Source organism: Lagopus muta, chromosome 10 (assembly GCF_023343835.1).
Source record: "Lagopus muta isolate bLagMut1 chromosome 10, bLagMut1 primary, whole genome shotgun sequence".
Lineage (NCBI taxonomy): Eukaryota > Metazoa > Chordata > Aves > Galliformes > Phasianidae > Lagopus > Lagopus muta.
In genome coordinates, this window is record NC_064442.1 from 1,086,897 (window position 1) to 1,101,558 (window position 14,662).

The 14,662-nt window shown below is 56.3% G+C and overlaps 2 protein-coding genes across 6 annotated transcripts in view; both read right to left on the reverse strand.

Moving 5' to 3' along the window:
* Positions 1-3,747, reverse strand: part of GLCE (glucuronic acid epimerase) — a 33,056-nt gene extending 29,309 nt beyond the window's left edge. The window contains exon 1 of one of the 5 annotated variants that reach the window (XM_048956087.1): positions 3,650-3,747. Coding sequence is in view for 2 of the 5 variants with exons in the window: in XM_048956085.1 (XP_048812042.1) it covers positions 2,158-2,228 (71 nt within the window). In the remaining 3 variants the exon portion in view is untranslated. Of the gene's footprint in view, positions 1-871; positions 2,107-2,157; positions 2,812-3,280; positions 3,493-3,649 lie in introns of those variants that run through there. The other 4 variants (XM_048956089.1, XM_048956091.1, XM_048956085.1 and 1 more) reach the window with 4 other exon arrangements.
* A 4,763-nt stretch (positions 3,748-8,510) lies between these two features.
* Positions 8,511-14,045, reverse strand: NOX5 (NADPH oxidase 5). Its single transcript, XM_048956326.1, has 16 exons — positions 13,926-14,045; positions 13,638-13,788; positions 13,073-13,283; positions 12,388-12,622; positions 12,129-12,282; positions 11,636-11,808; positions 11,348-11,530; positions 10,913-11,045; positions 10,623-10,750; positions 10,131-10,286; positions 9,809-9,853; positions 9,543-9,667; positions 9,260-9,329; positions 8,973-9,072; positions 8,713-8,879; positions 8,511-8,642 (listed from the first exon to the last, which is right to left on the reverse strand). The coding sequence occupies exons 1-16, from the start codon at positions 14,043-14,045 to the stop codon at positions 8,511-8,513; spliced, it is 2,283 nt and encodes a 760-aa protein (XP_048812283.1).
* Positions 14,046-14,662: the final 617 nt, after the last annotated feature.

Genomic DNA, 14,662 nt, shown 5'->3' on the forward strand with positions numbered 1-14,662 from the left:
TACTTGAAACAGCTCCATTCTAATTAATATGTAATTAAAAGAGGTAAATCCCAAGAGAACTCAACAACTCAGGTGGGGTTGGAAGCCCAACCCGAACGCTGCAGGTCTACTGATCAGCACAGTGCAGGAGCAGCTGTAGGGCACAATGGGTACAGAGGATTTACCCAGGCATTAATGAATGTTTTAACCCATTAACGTGCTCTTAAGAAGGCAAGGGATGAAGGTTTGCCCTTAAACTGACTGAGAGGAACCAACTTCATTTCCTTGCATTGTTTCATAGGAATGAACTAACACACCTTCTGGTATTGTTAAGGTTTCTGTACAAAGCCCAACATTCATTAAATAAGTGGCAAAACATCCTGTTTATATTTAGACTTCCTTTCTTTTCCTATCAAAATCCTTCAGGTTCTCCCATGAAATTTTGGGAGTGGAGGCACAGCAGTGTCACGGTGCTGCTGCCATCCCTACCAACGCATGGATGGAAATCAGCTGCTGATAAATCCTCTCCTTTGTTCCGGGACTTTCTGGAATTTCCTGCCATACCTTAATGCAATTAAAAAGACAAAAATAAACACACAGCAGCCGCATTTCCTGCACAGGAACAGCACAGGGACTCTCTCTCAACAAACACATTCACCTTTTCATACTTATCACTGAAGCACACAACGAAATCCTCAGCACTGCAAGGGACAAAACCAGCCTCTAATCCTCTGTAACAGACTTCATTTCCCACGGCAAGAAGCAGAGTAGAAAACACAGCTCAAACGAAGCCACTTTAGAAGCTCTGCCCTCCCCACCAGGCACCGCTCGCAAGATTTCAGGCTACACTCCTTGCATCCCCACTTCAGACCCCTCCACCTCTCCCCATTACCTTCCATAGGTCCATGCGTTTGCTGGGAGCTCAGCAGGCACAGGTGACACCATATCAGGGGCACCAGCTGACCTTTAATAACACGAGCAATATAAACGAGACAAAAAGGAGAAGGTGGCATACTTGAGATAAGGCACTAATTAAAAGCTCATCGTTTCCTTTGGAATTAGCAGTGAGCCTCCTTCGGAAGGTTCTCATTAGCGTGCATTTTATCTGTCCCTTCCAATATTTCAAATTCAATATTTAACGTTTGAAACAGAGCTCAGGAGCAACCGTACGCTTGGGTAAATATTAGCTCAAGTGTTACAAAGCAGCACCGTCCTGCCCTGAGCTGCACCCTGCAGCTGCTGCCAGTGCCTGGGGGGGCTGCAGGTGGGCACAGCACAGGAAGGTGACTCTTTGTCTGAGTGCCACAGAGCTGGCCAAGGAGGAGGAAGCAGAAAGGAGGTGAAAGGCAGAAGGAAAAGCAGAGGGAGAGGGTTGGGAAGGAAGGGTTTGGCTCAGGATGGGGTCAAACTGCACAGGGAACAGCTGCAGGATGGGGAGAGAACGCAGCGAGCAGCAACACAACAGCAAAATGCTACGTGAAAATCCCAGTGCGACCACAGAGGAGCTGGTTTGTACCCTACACTGGGCTTCAGCACATCAAGGGAGCCCTTACCCCCACATCTCATGGGGGTGCAGGAGGATTTCAGCATTAATATCACGAGATAATAACACTGCAAAAATGGGGACGTCTTCCGACATCTTAGGTCTGCAGCGCAGGATCAGACCGATGACTCAACCGGCTTTGAAAGCCTTCAGAAATGAGATCCTGAAGTTTGGGCTGCTGCTCAGACATGAAAGGGAGTTCATCAAAAACATTCCCCAGCAGTAAAGTTCCCCGGTTCAGAACCACCGCAAGCAAGCAGCTGCCTTTTCATCTTCTGCCTCAATTAAATGTAAAGTAGCTCTCTTTCTCTGAACATTTAACTTCAGTGAAATCCAAGGAGGAAAAAAAAATAGAAGAAAACCACTAAGAGGCATTGGGCAGAGCTGCCCCTAAGAGCAGCTCCACCTCAGCACAGCACCTCTGCCTGCCTCCAGCTCACCTCCCGCTCAATACGTGCACAGTTATTCCCCACTTTGTGTATTCCTGCACAGCAGTGAGCCCACAGCTGCTGAGGGACGGTGCCCAGCCCAGCCCTACCTTCCTGTGGAGCAGCTGTAGGTGCAGCACTACAAATGGGAGCGCTACTATTAAGGAATCAATTGCACAATGAAAGCGCTGAGGACACTTGTCTTACAGAGAATTCCTGCCAAGCGCTGCCAGCCTCAGCTCTCCGTCTCTCCGGGCCTCCAGCCAGACTCTAATCATTTCGGGTCCCTTCTCAATTTCAGCTGTGTGACACAAAGGGGCAGCGTGGGTCGGCTGCTGCTGGAGGATACTTTTATTGACTATGTGAAAAAAGGAACTGCTGCCACCCTAATGCAGACAGAGACATTATGATCTCCTGAGAAGGGAAAGAACTTCCCCTGTGCCCCCACAGGGCTGCCTGCCAGCATTCCTGTAGCAAAGGGACCCGCCTGCACTGTCAAAGCACTGCACTGCCCAGGCTGAGCCAGGCAAAGGGCACTGCTCCCACCTGAGCTTTTGGTTATTTCAGGTTTTTAACGAAGAAAAACGTTCCAGAAGCACTGCTGCACAACACCGCCCCAATGCTGAGGCTCACACAGCATCGTGCCTGAGAAGGGCAGCACCGTGCAGTTGTGGCAGTTATCCTCCAGCTCAGAAACAAAGGAGTCACTTCTTCTAATGGCTACAGAGAGCACCTGGATAATCTTTGGCCTCAGCTGTACACATCGATCACCGCGTGGATCAGAACCCTCAGCCCTCCACTGAAGCATAACATAACAGCACCTTTAGATACACACGGATCACAGCATTCCCCCCCCCCCCCATTTCCTACCTGTGTCCCAACAGAGCAAGCAGCCTCTACAGGAGTACTGAACATAATTAAGGTGCGTTATAACCAGCCAAGAGCAGCACATCACAGCCTTAAAAGCCTTTCTGCTCAGCCAACTCCGACCAGCTGTACTCAAAGAGCTTTTAATCAGCATGTTACCCACAGGCAGCATCTAAAGGAAGGAGCCAAATGCCCCGCCGACCCTACCGACCAAAGAAATCCACTCTTTGTGTATCTGAGGCTCTGCTGAATCCAACACCGCTTAGAAGAACTGGCAGTTCTCGCTCTGCGTGCAGCGATGCCCCCCTCCCCCCACCTATGGGATATCTGCTCTGCAACGTCCACGTTTTGCTCCGAGGCAGGCTGTATTTATTAACACTCAGATCCGTCACAAAACCGCCCTGCAGCCTTCCAGGACAGGCAACCACAGAACAGCCGAAGGAAGCTCCGAGCACAAACGCACCCAATCTGCGCTGTCGTAGGGCGAAGTCGATACAAAGTGCTCCAGGCGGCTCCGTCCGCTCAGGACAGACCCTGCAGGAACCCACGTGCAGGGCCTGGAGCAGGGCTGTGCACAGACACGGTGCAGCTGGCACACACAGCCCGCACGCCCGCCTGCACCCAGGACGTCCCTACGAGCACCGCGTGGATCCCCGAGCCGCAGCCCCGCACCGCACGGGATGGGGCTGCGCCGTTAACCCCGATTCCCCCGCAATCCCACCGCCCGACCCACAGGGCCGCAACCATCGGCTCGCCGTCCCTAACCCGTGCGGCCCCGCCACTCTCGCCCCGCGCTGCCGGCCCGGTGGAGGCCCGGTGCCGCCGCTCCTACCTGCGGGCCGGGCCCTGGCTGCCGGCGGAACCCCAGCGCCGGGGAGGCGGGGGCGCACGGAGCAGGGAGCGCCGCGCCCCGCCTTGTCCCCGCGCGGCCAATGGGAGCTCCGCCCTTTTCGCTCTCTTCGCTCCTATTGGCCGCGCAGGGGTAAGGCGGGGCGCGGCGAGAGCTTCGACCAATAGGAGAGCGAGGCCTGGCGGAACCCCAGAGCCGGGGATGGGGTGGTGCTGCCCCGCCCGCACTTCCCGCGAGAGCACAGAGAAGGGGCGGGGCTTGTCGCCGACCAATGGGGGAGCGGGCGGGCTGAGGGCGCGGCCTATTGGCTGCGCGGCACCACGCCCTCTGGTACGTGCACGTGGCGGCGCGGGCGCGGGAGGACGCGGGGCGCGGCTTTAACCCCTGCGGCGCCGGGAAGATCAGGCGTATAAACAGGCTTTTTTTCCCCTATAATTAAACTAATTGCATTTTTTTTTTTTAAATCCAGAAAAAAAAGTTTGTCAGGAACAGGACATTCATTTTGCAGCTGTGGAACTGGCGCTTTGTTTGTATTTTGCTGTGATGCAGGAATCCCCCTCTTTTCCAGGGCTCCATCCGTTACATGCACTCCTTTTCAGACCTGCCCATGTCTGCAATCCTGCAATCTTGACCTTTTGCCAATTTTACCGTACCTTTCTCTTGCTATAAGAGCACTTATTGCATGAACTGAACATCACCTGTTCCTATTCAGCACTCCAGACCCCAAATTCCCATCCCTACTTAGGGCACGGCTGCTGAGGTTCCCATTGCTGCTATAGCAGCAGGTCTCCAGACCTGTTTTGCTTTGTGCAATAGCACTTGGCTGCCCAAAGGCCGGATCCTGTGCAGGTCTGCCCTCTGTGACTCCTTGACAATGGTACACACAGCTTCCTGCAAAGGAAGATAATGCACTTCGATGTGTATAAATAGAGCTTAAAAGGTGTGGTTGCAGTGCTGGTGTAAATGTGTGCATTGCAATTATTGTGTTGTTCAAGATTACCTGCTGCTGCACAGGCTCACTGAGCTCTGTCTGGAGCTGGGGGACTGACCTTTCACTGGTTTAACATTAACGGAGTAAGACAACACTCAGCAGTGCCTTAATTAGAGCATCATCGTCATTACTCATTAGCAGACCCAGGAAGGTAATTACAGTAGGCCCAGCATTGCCACGAGACTTCCACTGTTTTACCCTGCGATTGCAAGGCACAAGTTTCGGCCTTGCATTCTCCAGGATAAATGCAAGGAAGCCCCGGCACTGCTGCACAGCATGGCCATGGGATCAGAGAACGGCCTGGGTTGAAAAGGACCACGACGATCATCCAATTTCACCCCCCTGCTGTGTGCAGGGTCTCCAACCACCAGACCTGGCTGCCCAGAGCCACATCCAGCCTGGCTGTGCCCTGGCCCAGGCAGCAGCATGTGTGCATCACTCTGCGCATCACTGCTGCTCTTTAGCAGGCATGGAGGAAAGGGATGGATGCTGACCTTGTGCTGCATTGCATGGACCGACGGCGGGGACGTGCTGCACAGAGCCCTCAGCTGCTGCAGCTCTGCAGGGCAGGATCTCTCCTCTGGAATTGGCCCACAGATTGTTCCCATGGTGACACAAAGATGCACACTGCACTTTTGTCTCAGTTATTCATCAGTCCTGTTTGTCGCACACTGTGAAAACAAAATCGTGGGGTGAAGCACAAAAAGATCTGGAGATAACGGGGCTCGCTGCTCCTGGCTTCCCCTCTTTTTGCACAGAGGCCTGGTGCCATGGAAGCAGGCAGCCTGGCACAGCCACAGGTCGCAGTTGCACTCTCCCTTTCCTCCAGGAACCACCCCTGCTTGTTTTGGGGCTGTGTCTGAAAGCAACCACTTGCACACAGCAAACAAATACCACGGATGCCGTTGTTCCAGTGCTGGGTAAAGGATTTCGGCTGAGGCCCTGCACGCCGTAATGCATTTAAATAGAGCTTAAAAGCTGTGGTCCTGACGCCAGTGTAAAAAAATTGACATTACAATTATTATCTCGTTGCAGATTAGCTGCCATGCTGGTGAAATCCTTTATTTCAGACAGCCCCACGTCGGGACGCTTTTCCCCCTCAGACTTCTCCTGAGCCAGGCCCAGAGCTGATGATTCATGTATTAATATGTGGTTATTAGATGACTCCTCTACCTCCACGGCTGCTATCTGTCTTTGGCAATGGAGGAAGGAAATGAATTCTTAAAACCTCAGGAACAAATGGTGCACGCATGGAGATCAATCCTGCTCCCGCTGACGTCAATGGAAAAATTTCCATCGGCCTCAATAGGAGCAGAATGAGCCATATATATCAGACACTGGTGTAATTTACAACCCCACAAACATCCATAGAGCCGGAGGGGGAAAGTTGTGTCTGTTAAAAATAGCTCGTGGGAATTAAGTGGCAGTCGATGATGTCTCAGTTTCATGGGGACAGAGAGGTGCTGGGCTGTGCATTGGATGCACGCTGCGGTGATGCTGATGGCACATCTGTGGGTCCAACTCTGTGTGGGATGGTGGTACGGCTGGATGGGAGCTGCTGCTGGAGCCTCTGCACATGGGGAGCCCCGTGGCACCAGGACACGCAGGGCTGAGCTGAGGGCACACACAGCACTGCCCCTGCCACAGTGCCCACAAAATGATTATTGCATCGATGGAATGGGGAGGAAAGAGGAAGAAAAGCCCCAGGCATCTTCTGCTGATGGCAGCCCTTAGGTACAGGTGCTGCTGAGAGGCCAGCGCTGCTCGCTGCTTCTGGCAGCAGAGCTGGAAATGGCAAGAGAAAGCACAAAAAGCAATGATGTCCTTCCAGCACCGCCAAAACCTCCATCACCAAAACCATCATTGTCATCACCGCCACCAGTCGTCACCTCCATCACCAAAACTATCATCATCATCATCATTTACATCACCACCTCCCAGTATAAGTGACTGGGATCATGCTGCCACCAGCCCCTCCAGCTGCACCCCACAGATGCCCAGGAAGCTGCTGTCCTGACCCCCAACAAACCTTCTCCCTGTGCTTTGAGCCTCTGCTTCCTCGTGCCCGTGCCTTGGCTGTGCCCAGGGATGAAGGCTGCAGCCCCGTGCAGCTGTGTGACACCCTGGCCCACAACATGTCCCCATCCCCGCCCCACCAGGAGATGAAACAAAGCATCCACAAATGACCACCGGCCCTTAATTAGAAGCCACCAGCTAACGAGATGTCATCGAGCCAAATATTAGGAGCTGCCTAATAGTTATATCAATGAAATCAACAACAATTTAACAGCAAAGGTTAATTGCGTTTATACAAAAATCTGATAGACAAAACGATGCTCAAACAGTTGGGCAGACTAATTGAAAGCTAATGTTGCTCCTAAATTGAATTTCAAATGAATTTTACATCCATAGCTCATTCTGCTAATTTCATTCCCCGTATCCTGTAATTTGTTGGCAGTGATTGATTACTTAAGTGAATAATATCTATGTACCAGGGCTGCTTGGTGATGGAATGCTGTGGCTGCTGAGAAACCTGCTTCCCTGCTCCAAGGCAGAGCCCAATGGACATCCCCCATTGCCTGCAATGGAGCCGGCGCCTCAGCGTCTCGGGAGCCTCCGCTGCTGTGAGATGAAGGCAGTGGCATCTCAATAAAAGAACTGAATCTTTGCAATGATGGTTTTTGGTTTTTTGTTTTGTTTTGTTTTGTTTTTTGCATCCAACCAACAATTAGTGGTTGCTATGCTACAGCCGGAGCGTAATCATTGTAATAAAGGCAGCCAAGGGAAGGCATTAATCAGAGAGAGATGTGATTACCCAACCTCCAGCCCTATCCGGAGCCTCCTGTTGCTCTTCTGGTGCAGATCCTGGGCTCTGGATTTGGGGAACATCCCAAACTATGGGCTCAGCATCACTTGCAAGCATCAGTTTTGGGGTGTGCATGGCCCTGCTGGCCGGGGGGTGTTGGGACCCCATTCCCCCCAGCCAGCAGGGCCACGCACCCCCCAAAGGATGCTGCCAGCTCCATCCCCTGCCCCTCAAATCCATCCCAACAAGCCTCTAGACACAACTGCAAAAGAAGCACACATGCATATGCAGGAAGCTTCCACTTGCAATGCCATCCAGTAGTGCATAGATGTAAATTTGGGTGCATTTTGGGCTCAGCATGGAAGACAGCCCTAAAAGGACCACAGCAGGATGGGTACGATGTTATCCCAATTACCATCAGCCCCTCACTGGGTGGGATGCAGCGCTGGGAAGCATCCAGGCTGCCAGCATCAGTAGTGATTTCCTTGTCCACGGCTTGGGATGGTCAGATTTGCTGCTCTGGGCCCCCCGGATACCCCTGAAATCTCTTTTTTTCCACCCAAAGTGCACACAGCTGCAGGGCCGGGGTTCCTGGGGGCGGCAGGCTGAGCCCCTCCGGTTCCTCCACTGCTCGCAGCCCAGACCGGGAGATGTCCATTCACTTTACCGGGGCTGCAGTGCCCTCATGTGGCACCTCTCCTCCACCCGCAGCACATCCATCTATCCCCAAATGCTCTAGAAAACCACTCCTTGCCCCCCAAAACCCTATAAGGATGCTCCGGGACACCCACCTCCTCTGTCCCTTCTGTCTCCAAACGCTCCATACCCCACACAACCCCTACAGACACACGCAGATGGCTGCAGGACCCCATTCCCTCACCTCACCTGTGTCACCCCCCCCAGCTCCCTGTCTCCCCTCTGTGAGCTGCACTGCAGGACCAAGGCACAGGAGATGCCACACATCACAGCAGTGCCATCAGCCCGGAGCTCAGCCCCTTCCCAGCAGGTTGGGAAGGGTCACCATGCAGCAAGGATGGCGATGGTCTTTAGAAGTTCTCCTTGAAGAAGCGGAAGCCGAAACGCTCGCAGTGCACTCTGACCACTTTGGCCAAAGCCGGCGAGCCACAGAAGAACACGTGCACCTTGCCCTTCTTCTCCTCTGCCACCCTGCCCAACACCTGCAAGGGAAGGGGAAGGTGCCGTGTCTGTGCCGCTGCTGGCAGTGCCCAGCAAGGCCCTGGCCCTCACCTGGCTCCAGTCGGGGCGGCCGGGCTGTGTGCGGGTGCGCAGCCCCGTGATGGAGTCCTTCTGCTCCTTGGCGGCCAGCAGGTCCAGGGCCAGCTGCAGCCCCACCGCCTTCACATCACTCCTGCCCAGCGCTGATGTCATGTACAGGTGCAGCTCCAGGAAGCGCCCTGGACATGGCAGGGGGACCCGGCTGTGCCTCAGGATGGATCCGGGATACCCTGAGCTGATTTGGGGTGTGGGATGCTCCACGTCCCGCTCACCTCCCGGCTCCTGCTCCTCCTGCTGCAGCTCCAGCGCAGCCAGCAGGTCAAGGAACCATTCAAAATGCTGCTGGTCCCGGTTGATCCAGATGAAATCAACCTGGAAGGATGCAGCCTCCGTGTCAGGGCAGGCTGACAGCATGTGGGACACATCCAGCATGTGAAATGGGATGAGAGCCTGCATCTCCAATGGGATGAGACGCTCATGAAGCCTGCATTTCATATCCCCTATGGGATGTGAGCCTGCGTCCCACATTCCCCCTGCAAACCCCACAGCCTGCTCCCACCTTCCTGAGTGCCATGTCCTCATCCCACAGGGTCTCACGTTCGGGGCAGCTCTGCTTCCTCTGGCGGTACCTGCATGGGTGAATGCAACCCTTGTCTGTACCCCTCACACCCTGAGCACCCACACAGACCCCAAGCCTCCTTCCCCACCAGCTCCCATGCCCTGCCTGAAATCCCCTGGGTGAAGGTTAACCACAAAGGCAATACAGTGTAGGGCCCTGTGACTGCATGTCCTAAGTTTAGCAATAAGGAACTGCAGCCCTGAACACGTGGCACAGCCCCAACCTGTACATGATGCTCTGCAGGATGGATGCAAAGGGAGTGATGCCAATGCCAGCACCGATGAGCACAGCATGCTCTGAGGTGAAGATCCGGCGTGTCGGGGTCCCGTAGGGGCCATCAATGTAGCACTGGGAGAGATAGAGGCTGAGCACCCAGAAACGGGGTGACAAACCCAACACCAAAGCAGGATGCTCAGCCCTGGGCTGAACCAGCACACAGGACTGAGTTCCTTCCCAGCTCCCACCCTGCTGTGCCCACCCCGAGCTCACCTTGATGCTGCAGAGCTGCTGGTTCTCACCCAGCTCCACAGAAACCTGCAGATGTGGAATGTCCATCAGCAGCAGTGGGCGGCTGCCTCCTCCCTGCTCCCACAGCTCTGCATCCAGCATTCCCCACAGCCTGGCTACTGGCTGCTTCAGGGTTGGTTTTTCCCCATCTGCACCCATCAGACCCCAGAGCTGAGCCCAGTGGGAGTGAAGGCTGACAGACCCCAATCCCAAAGCCATTGGGGCAGTGACACCATATGACAGCAAGACTCTCCCCCTCCCCCTGGGGACGTCTGAGGGGTTTGGAGGCTGTGCTGGCACCAACCACCTGCAGGGATGTGTCCTGGTCCCTGTGCCCATCCTCGGTCCCTCGGGTGGTGGTGGGTGCCCCACTGCGTCGGTACGATGTCAGTTCAATGGCTGCATCCCCAGTGCTGGGCACAGAGCATCCCAGTGTGCCTGGGGTAGTGCAGGGAGTGGGCTGCAAGGGAAGGGGAAGGGAAAAAGGGGAGGAGGGGAGGGGAAACAGGAGGAGGGGGGGGGTGAAAAAAGGGGAAAAAGGGGAAAGGGAAGGGGAGAGGGAAAAAGGGAAGAAAGGGAGAAAAAGGACGGAAATGAGATGGGAAAGAGAGGAAAAGGTGGGAAAGGGAAGGAAAGAGGAAAGAAAAGGTAGAAAAAAACCCCACCTGTCACTGACTTTTATTCCTTTTTTGGAAAAGCCCAGCCTGTGCTGTGTGCTCCTGGAGCACCGTGACCCACAGGCACTGCCCTCAGCCCACCATGCAGATGGCACATGGCAGGGTTTAACCTTACCCACCTGCACCTGCTGCCACCACCTCTTCCTTTCCAGGCTCCCGTGGAGCTGCAGGAGCTCAGGCTGCCTGAAGAACTCGTAGAGCCGTGTGGTCCACTGCCCCAGAGAGCGGATGTGCAGCCAGATGGTGTCTGTGGGACGGGGACATCACGATGGCACAAGGGCTGAAGCACAGCATGCCCTGCACCAGAGCACAGGGGGGGGTGGTGGTGGGATGCTCATGGGATGCTCATGGGATGCAGGACATCCTGGCGATGCCAAAGAGAAGCCCCAGTTTGGGCTGCCCAGCACACCTTGCTGCTCAGGAGCACTGCTGATGCTGAATGGGTGCCATTCATAGGCAGCAATGGCTGGGATGTTCAGGTAGACGTAGTCCCCGGGCTCGTAGCGGAAGGAATGTGGCCGCTGGATCACCAGGTGGGTGACCTGGGTTGGGAGGAGCAGAAAGCATCCAGGCGGTGATTTACCAAAGAAATGGTGTTTTCACCTCTCGCTGCAATCCTTCACCAAAACATTGCAGATTTCCTGAATGCCGCCAAGTGACCCCAAAACACGTCTCTGCACAGTTGAATCTGAAGACTTCACCCAACCTTACTGAAGCCAAAGAAAGGAGCAGTGCTGTGATGCAGGGGAGGAGATGCAGAGCCCCGAGTCTCTCATGCGGGGCTGGAGGAGCCCGACCCCAACCCACAGGGCCCTTTGTGCACACCACAGTTTGGGCCATGCACCTGGGAAGGCAGCAGGTGGACCTCCACGATGCGCAGCCCCATGGCACGAGACACAGCTGTGCCCACTGCCTTCTCCAGCACAAAGAGGCCCCCAGGAACCAAAAACCACTTCCAGAAGTTGGGAGCATGGAAGAAGAGCAGAGCCCAGATGATGATGTAGGAGAGGTGGCTCCAGTAGAAAAGCTGTAGGCAGGGGATGCGGGTCAGCAGGAGCGGGTTGTGCAGGGCTCAGTGCCCTCTGTGCCATGGGATGGGGCACCTTTGGGGTGTTTGTGTGCATTGATGTACCTCGAAGTGCCCACCACGGCGGACGCAGGGGCTGGAGAAGGTGAGCATGGCAAACAGCAGCACCTGCAGGGCCAGCCCGGTCTGTGGGGCTGTGCCACCGAGCCCCCCACCACCGGGATGCGCCATCAGCAGGAGCTCGGAGAGGGCACCGTGCCCAGCCTGTGCCAGCCTGCCTGCAAGCAGAACAGCGGTGAGGGGTCTGAGTAGCTGTGTATGAAAGCACAGTCTGGGTTCGCTCAGATGTATTGAAAACGAAACATGTGTCCTTGTGCAAAAATGCCACGCGAGGACCACAGGAACCGCGGGCACCGGAGCTCCTGGAGCGGGGGAAGCAGGGGAGGGGGTGGGAAAGGTCTGCAGGCCCCGCTGCGGCGCTGCCCGCCTGGGAGAGCCGCTAGAGGGGGATAGCAGGCAGCGCACGAAGCGAGCATCTCCAACCGCAACCCCAACCCCAACCTCAGCCCCTCCCCGGCCGCGCATCCTCCCCGCTTACCGAAGTTGGCCACGTGCGCTCCGGTGTGCAGCACGGCCAGCGCCAGCACGGCGCTCCCCAGCAGCTGATGGAGGCTCACGCAGCGCTCCAGGGGCAGCGCTCTGCCAGCGGCGGTGGCACGCAGCCGGGTCAGGCAGCGCCGCAGCATCGGCACCTGCGGGGGGCAGGGCGGAGGGTGGTTCGGGGACCTTAAGGACGCCCAGCGGCGTCACCCCGCCGCCTCGATCTCCCTCCCCGAGACCCAGAGTTCCGCACTCACGGCGATGAAGGCGCAGTTGAAGTTGAGGCACTGCCCACAGCCCCTGGCCACCGCCACCCACCCGCTGCGGCTGACGTGCTGCAGGGCAGCCAGGATGAAGAGCAGCAGGTTGAGGCTGACGTAGCCCCCGAGGAAGGCGAGCTGGGCACGGCGGTTGTGCCAGTACCACGAAGTCAGGCAGCGCGGCCGCCGGCTCTGCCGTGTCGGTGCTGGGGGCTTCAGCCAGCTGGCAGCACTGCCAAGGCACCGCATGGCGTCCTGCATCCAACCTTGCACCTATCCGGGCACTGACCCTGCGTGCATCCCTGCGTGCAAATCCTTTGCCCACCGTCCTGTTACCCTAGCCGTTCACCCGCATCCCTGCCTGCAGCAGGGGTTGGAACTAGGTGATCATCAAGGTCCCTTCCAACACAACCCATCCTATGACCCCACTACCCATCCCAGAGCCCACCCCTGCACCCCAGCTCACCCACCCTCGCACCACATCCCAATCCCCACCCCACGCCCAAGTGCTGCAGCCACGCTGGCACGCTCCTGAGCAAAGGGACAGGATTGAGATGCCCTCAGCAGCGCTGCAGGGCACCCTGCTCTGCTGAGAGCCTCCACAGAGCAAAAGCCCCACAGCACAGCAGGAGGGAAGAGGCTCTCACAGAGGGAAGAGCACCCCACGGAACCACATCCCTACCTGATGGTCAGGCTCTCCATCAGCCCCGGGAAGGCCTCCAGCTGCTGCTGCAGCTCCTGGAAGGTGATGGAGCCGTTGCCATCCTTGTCGGCTGCTTCGAGCAGCACCCCGGCCATGTCGTGCAGGCGCTGCGGTGGCAGTGAGATCTCGCTCTCACGCAGGCAGGCCTGCAGCACCAGGAGCAGCTCGGCCGCGTCGATGGAGCCGCTGCCTGCAGGGAGAGCAGCACCGCCTCACAGCCTGGCCTCAAACCCCTCCACTGCAGTGCCATCCCCTCCTGCCTGAAGGGACAGCTGCGTCCACCCACAGCGATGCCATCCTTCACCAGCACGTTGGTTTGGGGGAATTGGAGAGAATTCTGATCTAAAATTCATTCCCATTCAGATGCTGCCACGGGGCTTCTCCCCTCCATCAAGGGCAGCAGGGAACACAATGCATGGCTGTCTCTCCGCAAGCAAAGCTAACAAGGCCGGTGCATTTGCTGCCTTACAGATGGGTGCTACTCCCATCCCGATGGGACAGAAGAGCACTTTTCAGGGCTGGGTGCACTGAGCCACCCTCTCACCATCGACGTCGTAGACTTGGAAGAGGAAGCGCAGCTTGTCAGCAGCAGTGCCGTGCAGCAGCAATCTCAGGGCGCTGTGCAGCTCCCCCAGGCTGATGGTACCACTGCCATCCACGTCAAACAGCGCGAAGAAACGCTCAGCAAAGAAGGACTGCAGAGGATGGATGTGCTGGGGCAGCTCTGGGATGCTCTGCACAGCCCAGAGCCCGTACTGCAAAGTGAGCTCCCGCTGCCAGCAGTGCTCAGCCTCACTGATGAGTGGAGATCAATGCAGGGTCCAGCGCCCACCTCCTTCACCTGAAGGGCAGCCTTGAACTCCTCCAGGCCGATTTCCTCACCCTGCCCTGCGATGCTCTGGAAGCGCTCCGTCACCCAGCTCAGCCACGCTGCATCCTCAGCTGTGCTCATGGTGCCGGGAGCCTGCAGGGTGAGCAGTGGGATGGGGACAGCTGGGAGCACTGGGGCCCTCGGGAGCTCCTGCCATCCTGTTGAGCCTCAGAGCACAGGGGATGGCACCCAGCGCTGCCAACATTGCAGTCTGCCCACCCGAGCTGCTTTGTTATCGACACACCTCACCTGCAGAGCTACAAACCACAGAGGCCCAAACCCGCACTGCTCACCTTCAATCAGACGTTGGATGCAGCTCTCAATCCCAGCACTGCTCAGCAGTGCTGCTCAGCCCCAGCACTCTCCCCGAGGAGCTGCAGCCCCTCCGTACCCTTTTAAAGGCTGATGTTCATTCAGTCCTGCTGAAGCTTTTCACGTCAAATCAAAACAAAAATGGATTTCAACAGAACCATTAAGGAGCATCTGGCTGCGACGTTCCCACAATGACCTCCTTAGTTTGGAACTGATCTGACGCTGCCTTAAGGATCCCCACCGAAACACTCTGCAAAATAAAAGGGCACATTTGGTTCTCTGAAGGCAGTGATCCAACCATCGGCCCAGGCACCGCAGACCATTGGTTCCGTATTCAAAATGCATTCACTGCTCCTGACTTCCCTGCTCCGCAGCCTCGGCGACGC

Coding starts and splice junctions, on each gene's coding strand:
- NOX5 (XM_048956326.1), bottom strand. CDS start 14,045: ATGAGCACAGCTGAGGATGCAGCGTGGCTGAGCTGGGTGACGGAGCGC. Junction 12,283..12,387: donor TCAACTGCGCCTTCATCGCC/GTGAGTGCGGAA, acceptor TGCCCCCCGCAG/GTGCCGATGCTGCGGCGCTG. Junction 8,643..8,712: donor GCCGCCCCGACTGGAGCCAG/GTGAGGGCCAGG, acceptor CTTCCCTTGCAG/GTGTTGGGCAGGGTGGCAGA.